This window comes from Salvelinus alpinus, chromosome 4, assembly GCF_045679555.1.
Source record: "Salvelinus alpinus chromosome 4, SLU_Salpinus.1, whole genome shotgun sequence".
Taxonomy (NCBI): Eukaryota; Metazoa; Chordata; class Actinopteri; order Salmoniformes; family Salmonidae; genus Salvelinus; species Salvelinus alpinus.
The window spans coordinates 71,687,412-71,700,788 of NC_092089.1; the positions used below are offsets into that span (position 1 = coordinate 71,687,412).

The window sequence follows — 13,377 nt, forward strand, 5'->3', positions numbered from 1 at the left end:
TCTCTCTCTCTCTCTCTCTCCAGTATCTCTCTCTATCTCTCTCTCTGTCTGTCTGTCTGTCTGTCTGTCTGTCTGTCTGTCTGTCTCTCTCGCTCTCTCTCTCTCTCTCTCTCTCTCTCTCTCTCTCTCTCTCTCTCTCTCTCTCTCTCTCTCTCTCTCTCTCTCTCTCTCTCTCTCTCTTTCTCTCTTACACAGGCTGGCCACATGGAACACATTAGCAGAATGTTCCATATGGTATGCTGAAGGTCTTGTGAACATGTAACAAAGGAGTGAGTTATACCTCGGCTTTGCCGTAGTGTCGAATTTGAACCTCTGTAAAATATTTTACTTCCTCACCGTGGTGTGTTGGATTTTCCCTTCTCTGCTGACAACTTCTTTTGAAGTACTGTAAGCTGACTAATTGACTACTGCACTTTTATTGTTTAATTACTCTCACTGCATCATATGGAGGTAATTATGCATAAGCATGTGTGGTATCAACTTGCATGTACTGTATAGCAAGACACATTTTTTAACCATGTGTCAATTGTTTTCCTAATTTTAATTTTGTTGTACTGTAGATTTCCACATGATTGAGCATACATACCTCCCACCCTGTACCTACAGTATTGCACTGAACGACAGTCGGATCAAACATTTAGTTTCTTCATATAGACGCAGAGGAACATCACATAGATTGTTGTCCTCTAGAGCATGGAGAGAAGTGGAGGTGACAGAAACACACCCACTCCCTTCTGTTGCCTCACTTGTCTCCTGTGAGATCCGAGAATGACGCAACCCTTGTGATTAGAGTGTGCATCCGCTTCAGCGGTGAGATATGTTAATCAGCTAGTGAATAATTACCTCCTTGGTGCCTTGATTAGACTGGAGTGACAAGGCTGGCAAAGTGTGTGCCTCAAAGAAATACGCCCCCACACACACACACCTGAGAAGTTATTATTTTTGAGTCACAGCCTAAAATGTCCCCACAGAAACGCAAATTATCTGACATTTGTTCCACAAGTCCCCTCAGAGAAGAGCTGATCTGTGTCTTTAATATATGACATGTGGCATGTCTCTGTGGAAGAGAGGGAAATTCCCTCAGTGGAGAACACTGTTCTTTCTAATAAAAAAGGAATCTTCCGCCAGTAACTTCAAAGAACTACAATAAATTGTTGTTTGATCACTTGTAGCATTAAATGTATGTGATAAGTACTCATTGACTTGGGGGGGTTGAATCCAGATATGAGTTACATCCTCGTAAATGTCCCCATTGACATCTGTGTAGGATTTGCAGAGGCATATGAGTACGTTCATACCTTAGAATGCGGTAAACCGATAGGCCTACTCCATTGATAGAATATTCCTCTGAAAGTCAGGTGTGGTTTATCCTCTTTTTTTCCTCTTCAAAACTGCGTGGTCTAGTGTGGTGTCAGACAGGGCTTAGTGGTCTAGCGTGGTGTCAGACAGGGGTAACTGGTCTAGAGTGGTGTCAGACAGGGGTAACTGGTCTAGAGTGGTGTCAGACAGGGCTTAGTGGTCTAGTGTGGTGTCAGACAGGGCTTAGTGGTCTAGTGTGGTGTCAGACAGGGGTTAGTGGTCTAGTGTGATGTCAGACAGGGGTAACTGGTCTAGAGTGGTGTCAGACAGGGCTTAGTGGTCTAGTGTGGTGTCAGACAGGGCTTAGTGGTCTAGTATGGTGTCAGACAGGGCTTAGTGGTCTAGTGTGGTGTCAGACAGGGCTTAGTGGTCCAGTGTGGTGTCAGACAGCGCTTAGTGGTCTAGTGTGGTGTCAGACAGGGGTTAGTGGTCTAGTGTGGTGTCAGACAGGGGTTAGTAGTCTAGTGTGTTGTCAGACAGGGGTTAGTAGTCTAGTGTGTTGTCAAACAGAGGTTAGTGGTCTAGTGTGCTGTCAGACAGGGGTTAGTGGTCTGGTGTGGTGACAGACAGGGGTTAGTAGTCTAGTGTGTGCTGTCAGACAGGGGTTAGTGGTCTGGTGTGGTGACAGACAGGGGTTAGTAGTCTAGTGTGGTGTCAGACAGGGGTTAGTTGTCTAGTGTGGTGTCAGACAGGGGCTAGTGGTCTAGTGTGGTGTCAGACAAGGGTTAGTGGTCGAGTGTGGTGTCAGACAGGGGTTAGTGGTCGAGTGTGGTGTCAGACAGGGGTTAGCAGTATAGTGTGGTGTCAGACAGGGGTTAGTAGTCTAGTGTGTTCTCAAACAGAGGTTAGTGGTCTAGTGTGGTGTCAGACAGGGGTTATTGGTCTAGTGTGATGTCAGACAGGGGTAACTGGTCTAGAGTGGTGTCAGACAGGGGTAACTGGTATAGAGTGGTGTCAGATAGTGGTTAGTGGTCTAGAGTGGTGTGGTCTAGTGTGGTGTCAGACAGAGGTTAGAGGTCTAGAATGGTGTCAGACAGGGGTTAGTTGTCTAGTGTGGTGTCAGACAGGGCTTAGTGGTCTAGAGTGGTGTCAGACAAGGGCAAATAGAGGTCATAGGAGCCATAGAGAGTACATCAGTCTGGCTAAATGTTGCCATAACGCCAAAGTGTTTTAGTCTTAATTAAAAGTGTGTGTTTGGTGAGGGAACAGGCGGGAAGAGGCCCCTTCATCTTCCCTGGTGGCTCACCACTTTAAAGAGGCCAGTATGCCATGTCTGTCTGGGGCCCATCTGTCTGTCTGTCAATCACAGTTTAAAGTTCATGAAATTTCTATGAGCATCGATCGCAAGGTGGGGGAGGTCGGAGTGTTGGAGTGGCAGGCTCGGGTGATTGATCAAGCCTTTTGCTTTGAATTTATTTTCTATGCTTTCACTGTGAGGGGTGTGTGCATGTGTGTGTGTGTGTGTGTGTGTGTGTGTGTGTGTGTGTGTGTGTGTGTGTGTGTGTGTGTGTGTGTGTGTGTGTGTGTGTGTGTGTGTGTGTGTGTGTGTGTGTGTGTGTGTGTGTGTGTGTGTGTGTGTGTGTGTGTGTGTGTGTTCGGGGGGGGGGTTTATGTATTGAGTTTGTTGTACAGTATGTACAGTGCAGTGTAGATGCTGATGGATAAATGTTTGGGGATATCAACTGTTTACGCTGACACAAAATACTGTATAGCAAGTCAGAGTGGATGTTTTGCATTGTATGTTTGCATGCATGTGTGTCGCGATTTCATCTTATTTTGAATGAGGGACAAATAAAAGAGAGCGAGAGAGAGGGATGAAAGGAGTAAATCAATAGCATAATGCATGTGTGTAACAGGGGGCTTTAGATGCTTGTCAACAGGTCGGTGCTCCACAACCCCCAGCAGGCTACACAACCCCCAGCAGGCTACACAACCCCCATCATGCTACACAACCCCCAGCAGGCTACACAACCCCCAGCAGGCTACACAACCCCCAGCAAGCTACACAACCCCCAGCAGGCTACACAACCCCCATCATGCTACACAACCCCCAGCAGGCTACACAGCCCCCAACAGGCTACACAACCCCCAGCAGGCTATACAACCCACAGCAGGCTACACAACCCCCAGCAGGCTACACAACCCCCAGCAGGCTCCACAACCCCCATCATGCTACACAACCCCCAGCAGGCTCCACAACCCCCAGCAGGCTCCACAACCCCCAGCAAGCTACACAACCCCCAGCAAGCTACACAACCCCCAGCAGGCTTCACAACCCCCAACAGGCTCCACAACCTCCAGCAGGCTACACAACCCCCAGCAGGCTACACAACCCCAGCAGGCTACACAACCCGCAGGAAGCTACACAACCCCCAGCAGGCTACACAACCCCCAGCAGGCTTCACAACCCCCAGCAGGCTACACAACACCCAGCAAGCTTCACAACCCCCAGCAGGCTACACAACCCCCAGCAGGCTCCACAACCCCCAGCAAGCTACACATAGCAGTCAGATCAGTCCTTCTGCTTATGGCTCACACTGTTGTGCGACTGACAATTTCTTCCCCCAGAAGGAAGGGAGGAAATGATCTGATACACACACCTGTAGACACAGCGATGACCTGCGTCAATCATAACATGAATAAAGATGAAGCCCATGCTGCTCTGGGATGCAAGCCGCTCCAAATCCCCCGTATCCCCTGATCTGTCAGTCGGGCGTTGGACATGGGCTTGGGCCTTGATGGTATATTTCATATGGAATTTGAAATGATAAGTGCAATGAAGGAAAATCCACGGAGAGCCTATGAGCTGAGTGTGGTGGAGGAGGATAGTGGAGATTTATGGGTTTCGGGATGATCCTCATCGGGGACATGGCTGTGCAAGATGAAGAAAAAAGATTCCCAAAGTGCATATTCCATCCATCAGCTATATCTGGTAAATATGTACAGAATCAGCTAGCAGCCAAGTAGAAAAGCAGAAGCCACTTAAGTGTTTGGAAGGGCAGTGGCGGTGAGGAAAAGTACATAGAAAATAGCTCAACATAAATAGATGTAAACATGTTGGAGAATGAGGATGTAAACATATGCTGAATGAATGTATATATATATTCTTCCAATGCACCATTTGAGCATGCAAACGTTTTAAAGCTTGGGAGCCTTAGTCCCTACCACCCGTGAGACTGATTGTAAAAGAGCAGTGAGACTATGGCTACGTTCCAATAATATTAACTGACTTCCTATTCTAGACCACCAATCTGAAAGGACTTTATTAGTGAAAGTTCTGTAGTTGAACACCTATCCAATACCCCAGTAGCAACAAATGAAAGAAAGGTATTTAAGAATATTGGACCAGCTTAACTCTACCATGTCTTCCAGATTTGTTAGGTTCAGGGGGTTTTAGGTAAGCATCCCCTCTGATCACGTTGACCTTGTAGAGGTACACTGTTTTAACTCTGACTGAACCTCTTGCTCCTGCTAACTGAAGTCGTTTGGGTCCTTTGGAAAGCAGAGCTGTTTGAAATAAGACAGAGAGCAACATGGGAATTGATTTTGAGGGAGCTTTAGGTAGCCTCCTCCTAAACCTCTAGAAATAGGTTAGGACATCTGGCTCGACGTGTGGAGGTTTGTCACATGGATTGAAAGATGATATATTACACTTTTAAGATAAAATGGGAATTTCTTTTCACAAATCAAATCAAATTTTATTGGTCACGTACACATGGTTAGCAGATGTTAATGCAAGTGTAGCGAAATGCTTGTGCTTCTAGTTCTGACCGTGCAGTAATATCTAACAAGTAATCTAACATTTTCACAACAACTACCTTATACACACAAGTGTAAAGGAATGAATAAGAATATGTACATATAAATATATAGATGAGCGATGGCCGAACGGCATAGGCAAGATGCAGTAGATGGTATAGAGTACAGTATATACATATGAGATGAGTAATGTAGGGTATGTAAACATTAAATAAAGTGGCATTGTTTAAAGTGACTAGTGATACATTTATTACATCCAATTTTTAATTATTAAAGTGGCTAGAGATTTGAGTCAATATGTTGGCAGCAGCCACTCAATGTTAGTGATGGCTGTTTAACAGTCTGATGGCCTTGAGATAGAAGCTGTTTTTCAGTCTCTCGGTCCCAGCTTTGATGCACCTATACTGACCTCGCCTTCTGGAAGATAGCGGGGTGAACAGGCAGTGGCTCGGGTGGTTGTTGTCCTTGATGATCTTTTTGGCCTTCCTGTGACATCGGGTGCTGTAGATGTCCTGGAGGGCAGGTAGTTTGCCGCCGGTGATGCATTGTGCAGACCTCACTACCCTCTGGAGAGCCTTACGGTTGTGGGTGGAGCAGCTGCCGTACCAGGCGATGATACAGCCCGACAAGATGCTCTCGATTGTGCATCTGTAACAGTTTGTGAGTGTTTTTGGTGACAAGCCAAATTTCTTCAGCCTCCTGAGGTTGAAGAGGCGCTGTTGCGCCTTCTCCACCACTCTGTCTGTGTGGGTGGACCATTTCAGTTTGTCCGTGATGTGTATGCCGAGGAACTTTCCACCTTCTCCACTACTGTCCCGTCGATGTGGATAGGGGGCTGCTCCCTCTGCTGTTTCCTGAAGTCCACGATCATCTCCTTTGTTTTGTTGACATTGAGTGTGAGGTGATTTTCCTGACACCACACTCCAAGGGCCCTCACCTCCTCCCTGTAGGCCGTCTCGTCGTTGTTGGTAATCAAGCCTACCACTGTAGTGTCGTCTGCAAACTTGATGATTGAGTTGGAGGCATGCATGGCCACGCAGTCATGGGTGAACAGGGAGTACAGGAGAAGGCTGAGAACGCATCATTGTGGGGCCCCAGTGTTGAGGATCAGCAGGGTGGAGATGTTGTTTCCTACCCTCACTACCTGGGGGCGGCCCATCAGAAAGTCCAGGACCCAGTTGCACAGGGCGGGGTCGAGACTCAGGGTCTCGAGCTTAATGACGAGTTTGGAGGGTACTATGGTGTTAAATGCTGAGCTGTAATCGATGAACAGCATTCTTACAGAGGTATTCCTCTTGTCCAGATGGGTTAGGGCAGAGTGCAGTGTGATTGCGATTGTGTCGTCTGTGGACCTATTGGGGCGGTAAGCAAATTGGAGTGGGTCTAGGGTGTCAGGTAGGGTGGAGGTGATATGATCCTTGACTAGTCTCTCAAAGCACTTCATGATGACGGAAGTGAGTGCTACGGGGTGATAGTCGTTTAGCTCAGTTACCTTAGCTTTCTTGGGAACAGAATTAATGGTGGCCCTCTTGAAGCATCTGGGAACAGCCGACTGGGACAGGGATTGATTGAGTGTGTCCGTAAACACACCAGCCAGCTGGTCTGCGCATGCTCTGAGGACGCGATTAGGAATGCCGTCTGGGCCGGCAGCCTTGCGACGGTTAACTGTTTTACTCACGTTGGCTGCGGTGAAGGAGAGCCCGCAGGTTTTGGTAGCGGGCCGTGTCAGTGGCACTGTATTGTCCTCAAAGCGAGCAAAGAAGTTGTTTAGTTTGTCTGGGAGCGAGACATCGGTGTCCACGACGGGGCTGGTTTTCCTTTTGTAATCCGTGATTGACTGTTGACCCTGCCACATACGTCTCGTGTCTGAGCCGTTGAATTGCGACTCTACTTTCTACGCTTAGCTTGTTTTGTTGCCTTGCGGAGGGAATAGCTACACTGTTTGTATTCAAAATAAAGACTTTGCAACTTGCAACAATACTCCCAACCAACAAAAGTTGGTGTTGGTGTTTTGCATATAGTGAAGTCAGAACACAGGAGGTTCGTGGCAGCTTAATCAGGGAGAACAGGCTTGTGGTAATGGCGGGAGCGGAATCAGTGAAATGGTATCACATACATCAAACACATGGTTTCCAGTTGTTTGATGCTATTCCATTTGCTCCCTTCAAGCCATTATTCTGAGCTGTCCTCCATTCAGCAGCCTCCATTTTGTCAGAACGATGTCAGAGTATGAAAGTAGAAGAAATGACACTTAAGGTGATGATCAAATGAACATTATCATGCCTAATGACAATTTATGAATATTTCAGATAGATGGTTTATCTGACCTTAAAGTAGCAATCAGCAGTAGAAACAATAACAAAGCGGCATCCCCACCCTTGGTTTGGTTAAAAGCTGAGGGATGCGGCTAGAGAAATGTAATCACTCTGACAGAGCTATGGATGCAAGGACTGACCATCCATTATATCAAATGTAGAATGTTAACCATGTTATGAGGCTATATAGTGTTTGTTTACATTTACTTTGTTTACAAACATTGGCGTAAAACAAGGTTATATTTTAGTTCTGATGGGGTACGACAGTTGAACTAAGCTCATGAGGCATTTCTAAGTTATATTCTTCAAGAATTAATGCTTACATGTCATTAATTTATAAATCCCAAAATTGATGTATCATCTGCTGATTTAAAAGCCTCAATTTGGACTAGATTATTCTCCTTAACCCAAAAACTTCTGTCTGACTTGTATAGTGTTCTGCTGTCACCAGCTCTATCTACCTAGTGCTATCTGCCTAGTGCTATCTACCTAGTGCTATCTACTGTACCTAGTGCTGTTGTGTGATCTGGGATCATGTTTCACTACCACTCCTCACAGCCTTGGTTGAGTGTGTTAGTGGAAATCCCATTCACCCTCTCCCTCCCTTTTGTCCCAGTCGAGTGGTCACCTAATAACAACGCTCTGTTTAGTGAGACCCCAGTCGACTGTTTGATCACTTTCATGGAGAGAGGGAGAAATCGAGGGCAATAATTGGATGATTAAATAAATAAAAAATGATACCTCGCCGACCCCTCTCTCTCTCTTTCTCCCTCTCTCTCCCTCACTCATATTCTCTCCACCTCTTCCCACCGAACTGCATTATCTTTCCCCTTTGAAAAAATCCAAACGTCAGACACCGCAAAGACACGAAGATGGCTGGGCCCCCGAAAAAAAAATCAATACAAATTACGATGGAGAAAGTGGCACTGATGGCTGGAATTGCAGCATATGTTTACACTAAATCAGGCAATCTATCTTCATATGGGGTGTGTAATGCGTAGGGGGTCAGGGTTCACGCAGCGCGTCGGCGCTCTCCAATTACTCAGGCTCTTTGCGAGGAGGCAGCCGTATCGATTGGCTGAGAGGACAGGGGCCTACAGGCAGCCAATGGGGCGCTGGGGTCAAAGTGCTAGGGGATTTTAATAAGGGGAAGTAATGGTCTTCATTTCTGGGGGGCAGTAGAGGGAGAGACGTCTGTTCCACTACCCTCCAGCCTCCCCGGCGAGATTCTCTTTCAGCCTCTCTCTCTCTCTCTCTCTCTCTCTCTCTCTCTCTCTCTCTCTCTCTCTCTCTCTCTCTCTCTCTCTCTCTCTCTCTCTCTCTCTCTCTCTCTCTCTCTCTCTCTCTCTCTCTCTCTTCCTGTGTGTGTCCGTCCCCTTTCTCTTGCTTTGTCTCTCCTTCACTTGTTCTCTCACTTGTCCTACTCTCTTGGTAGATGGCTGTTTTTAGAATTATCCCTGGTTGTGTTGAAATTCCCTTTCCCAATACTCAGCCTTAACACTCTGACAAGGCCTTAGGAATACCTTATTATCCAAAGACATCTGTTTGGTTTCAAAGTAGACTATCCCCTCTTCATCCCAACAAGGGAGAAATCATCCATGAGAGAGTAATCCATTCCAGGCCTCTCAGGGGCCAGGGGCAGAGATTCAAAATGGAAGCCTGTGTGGAGAGGGAACGTGGAGGCTCCGTCACCCTTCAGATAACATCCCCACCCACCCCCAGCCTGAAAGCCCTTTTCTCCTTCCCTTGGTGTGAAACGGGCCTCCAACAAATTTGATTTAGCAGCTCGCGGGTGCCCATTCCTGAGGAAAGAAAACAAATATTGTTATAATGGTAATAACATCTATTTGCCGCTCGCGACAAACAGCAGCGGGCCTTTGAAAAGACCCTGCGCTGCTGCTACCACCTTATTCTTATTCATGAAAGCGCCGGTTATGCATATTAGTGCAAACTAGCTATTCTACTTACTGGCATTTGGTGTGTCAATCATCCTTACAGGGCAAGAAGGCTGACAAATTGTCCCCAAAGTCAAATTTGACAGCCTTTTATGATTAATGGGCTTGATTATGGAGAAATATCTCCCTAACTCATTTCCGGGTGTTTCTCTTTCTTTTCCCCTTCGTATCGAAACGAAACGAGAGGAATGGAGATTGTGTTGTTTTCAAACGGGGGGGGGGGGGGGGGGGGGGTAATGAAATAAAAAGGGGGAGGTGTGAGGGGCTTGGAGTGAGGGCGGTACAATTGAATTAGTTAGGAATGCTCTGTGAAAGGGATAGTGACTGGGACAGGTTGAGTAGAAGGTCTCACGCTTAATAAACAGCAGTAGAAGAAAGAGAGAGACATGCCGGTGGAGGAAGAGATGGGCTGACACAAGGCCATTGTAGAGCTCCTGTCTCAGGGCAGGACAGCCAGCCAGGGGAGATATGCTACTCTAGAATGTGACATAATACCTTCATAAGGCCATCATAAGGCCTTCAGAAGGTCTTCATAGGCATACAGATGTAAAAAAAATTGGAAGCTATAGAAGAGCAATGCATGTTTGAGCCGCTCCACTTTGTTTGTAGAGATATCACTCAGCAATATTCTAACCATGATAATTCTCTCTCTTTCCAGCCTTGAATGAGCCTACCATCGACTACGGCTTCCAGAGGCTACAGAAAGTCATCCCCAGACACCCAGGAGATCCCGAGAGGTTACCTAAGGTCAGTGATACGCCTCAGAGGACACCAAGGAGTACATCATCCCCTGTTGTTACTCCAAAGACCACCCAGACCATATAGACTTCGGACTGCCAAATATCTGAGTTTATAGAGGGCAAACCAGATCTGTTAGATTGGATTAATTTGTTCCACTCAATATGGACCTGGCCTTTGGAACATACTCCGATGCCAAGGGGCACATTGTTCTGATAACTTGTACAATTGGAAACAGGTGTTTATATGATGTTGTATTGGTGTTGTAGAGTTTGAGACAGTGTTTCTGGTCTTGTTATTTTTAGGTTTGAGGTAGTAACAAACATGCAGATGCAAAGTCACTGCTTATACAAATATATCTCCATTCCATGCACACGTGTAGACACATAAACTGAGTATACAAAACCTGATATAGACTGACCAGGTGAATCCAGGTGAAAGCTATGATCCCTTATTGATGTAACCTGTTAAATCTACTTCAATCAGTCTAGATGAAGGGTTGGAGACAGGTTGAAGAAGGATTTTTAAGCCTTGAGACAATTGAGACATGGATTGTGTATGTGTGCCATTCAGAGGGTGAAAAGTAGAAGGTGAATGGTAGAAGGTCCCAGGCGCACCGGTTTGAGTGTGTCAAGTACTGCAGAGCTGCTGGGTTTTTCACTCTCAACAGTTTCCAGTGTGTATCAAGAACGGCCCACCACCCAAAGGACATCCAGCCAACTTGACACAAAAGTGGGAAGCATTGGAGTCAACATGGGCCAGCTTCCTTGTGGAATGCTTTCGACACCTTGTAAAGTCCATGCACTGACGAATTGAGGCTGCTCTGAGGGCAAAAGGGGGTGCAACTCAATATTTGGAAGGTGTTCCTAATGTTTTGTAAACTCAGTGTAGAAGCACGCAAGCACGCACACATGCACACACACATTAGGCAGGGCCAAGAACACAGGCAGCCGTCAGGTGCCCTGGGCGGTTTGCCGCCTGGTTAGTATGAAAAGATTATTTTCCCCCCAAAAAGGTGCACCACTAAATGAGTGAGATTGTTTTGGGCAGGGAACTGCTGTAAAGAGGGATACGATCAGATGTGGCCTGACAGTCTAAAACAGCTACCAAATTGAAACCATTTATCAAAATCTGACATCTGAGATCCAGTCACCAAAAAAGCAGTTTATTTGTAAATTGATACTATTAGCGAGCATATATTGTCTGGCCCCTTTGATGCCCTGATTTGTGGCGGAGGGAGAATGTCCCTATCAGCCGTTATATATTTATTTATTCAAAAGAAAACTCAATAAGCGTATAGATTTTCCTCCATCTTCTCTTCAGCCGCTAGCTTTCTCGACATTTTAGACAGAAGGAAATAACAACAAGACTAACACATAAAAGCTTGCTATTCGTGAAGTACCTCATTGCTCTCACCCAATGTGGCTTGTCAGGAAAGACTCACACAGTCACTCTGGAACAGTACGGCTGACATTTCATCTCTTTGTTATCCTCTCTCCTTTGCTTTTCTTGTAGGATGGAAAGGTTGGTCAGGACCATTTGTAGAGTCTCTTAGGCAGGGAGCAAAGCTACCCCAAGCTACGTTCAGAGGCAATAGGCACCAACACTTGCTATTGGAACCAATTGAAGTCAAATTGAAGTAATTTTTTAGGCAGGAAGCAACAGAGCAAGTCTAGAAGGGTGGGAATAAGTGGGATACCATGTAAATAATGATAGGGGAAAACACTGGCTGTTGGTTTTTGATGTTTTCCTTTGTAGCTGAGAAACCCCATTTGAGTGATTAGATTAGGAGGTTGGCAGCCGCACTTCTCCAACGAGCCGGTCCCAGAGCTGGAACCCTAGCCCCAGTGATAGACAGACAGAGCAGACTGGGGCTAAAGCATGGCCAACTGGTCACTGATGACCTCGGAGGCTGGGGCTGGATCAGTTCGCCTCTAATTTCATTTCCAGTCTGCCTTGGCTGCAAGCGGACACTTCCCCGTCCAGATCTATGGAGGATATGTGGTTTAAGCTCTAGCCTCCCCTTATTGCGCAGCATGGGAGGCAGCAGCATATTTGCGAGGTCCACTCTGTTCCAGGATCTTTGTGGTAGAAGACCCATTCCCAGGTCACGGCAAGTTTAACGGCCTATGAATCCTCTTAAATAGACACCTGGATGGTGATGCGTTCCTTACATGCGGAGGGCCTATTTTCCTAAGATACGGCCATACGGGAGGCCTGTTTTGATACAGAGCAGACAAACAAATGGAGACTGAGCTAAAAAGCTAACCGAGGTGAAGAGTTTGCTGTCTTGTCGGCCAAAATGTGTTAACGGCTGAAAAAGCATGTTCTGGCCTTATATGACCTCTTAGGCTAGATGTGTTTGCCACCTGTTTGGCCATTACATCTGAATCAACTGCCAGGGTTAATGGGGCAATTATATTCAATGCAATGTTAGTGCTGGTCTGTAACAAAAGCCTGCACTCCCTATATCTAGTCCAGGACCTGAGCTGTTAGTTTGTGCTCTAATCTATACTGAACAAAAATATAAACGCAACATGTAAAGTGTTGGTTTCATGAGTTGAAATAAAAAATCCCAGAAATGTTCCATATGCACAAATAGCTTATTTATCTCAAAATGTGTGCACAAATTTGTTTACATCCTTGTTAGTGAGCATTTCTCCTTTGCCAATATAATCCATCTACTTGACAGGTGTGGCATATCAAGAAGCTCATTAAACAGCATGATCATTACACAGGTGCACCTTGTGCTGGGGACAATAAATGGCCACTTTAAAATGTGCAGTTTTGTCACACAACACAATGCCACAGATTTCTCAAGTTTTGAGGGAGCGTGCAATTGGCTTGCTGACTGCAGGAAAGTCCACCAGAGTTGTTGCCAGACAATTGAATGTTAATTTCTCTACGATAAGCCGCCTCCAACGTTGTTTTAGAGAATTTGGCAGTACATCCAACCGGCATCCCAACCGCAGACCACATGTAACCATGCCAGCACTGGACATCCACATCTGGCTTCTTCACCTGTAGGATAGCTAGAGATAGCTAGAGGTAGCTAGAGATAGCTAGAGGTAGCTAGAGATAGCTAGAGGTAGCTAGAGATAGCTAGAGGTAGCGCTCCCTATGTGTTGCAACTAGGTGGCTGTGGGACGGCTGTGCAGAGCCAGGCAAGGGGTGATTTATCATTGTTAAGGGACCTGTCGGAAGGCTTCTTCTCCCGGGTCTGCTGATCCCTTCTCTCCGGGAACCTCTGG

At 46.3% G+C, this 13,377-nt stretch overlaps 1 protein-coding gene across 9 annotated transcripts in view; it reads left to right on the forward strand.

The window, feature by feature from the left end:
* Positions 1–13,377, forward strand: part of LOC139574358 (transcription factor COE3-like) — a 102,026-nt gene that overhangs the window by 72,392 nt on the left and 16,257 nt on the right. For all 9 annotated transcript variants that reach the window (XM_071398853.1, XM_071398855.1, XM_071398858.1 and 6 more), the window contains exon 11: positions 10,047–10,135. In XM_071398853.1, coding sequence (XP_071254954.1) covers positions 10,047–10,135 — 89 coding nt within the window. The remainder of the gene's footprint in view (positions 1–10,046; positions 10,136–13,377) is intronic.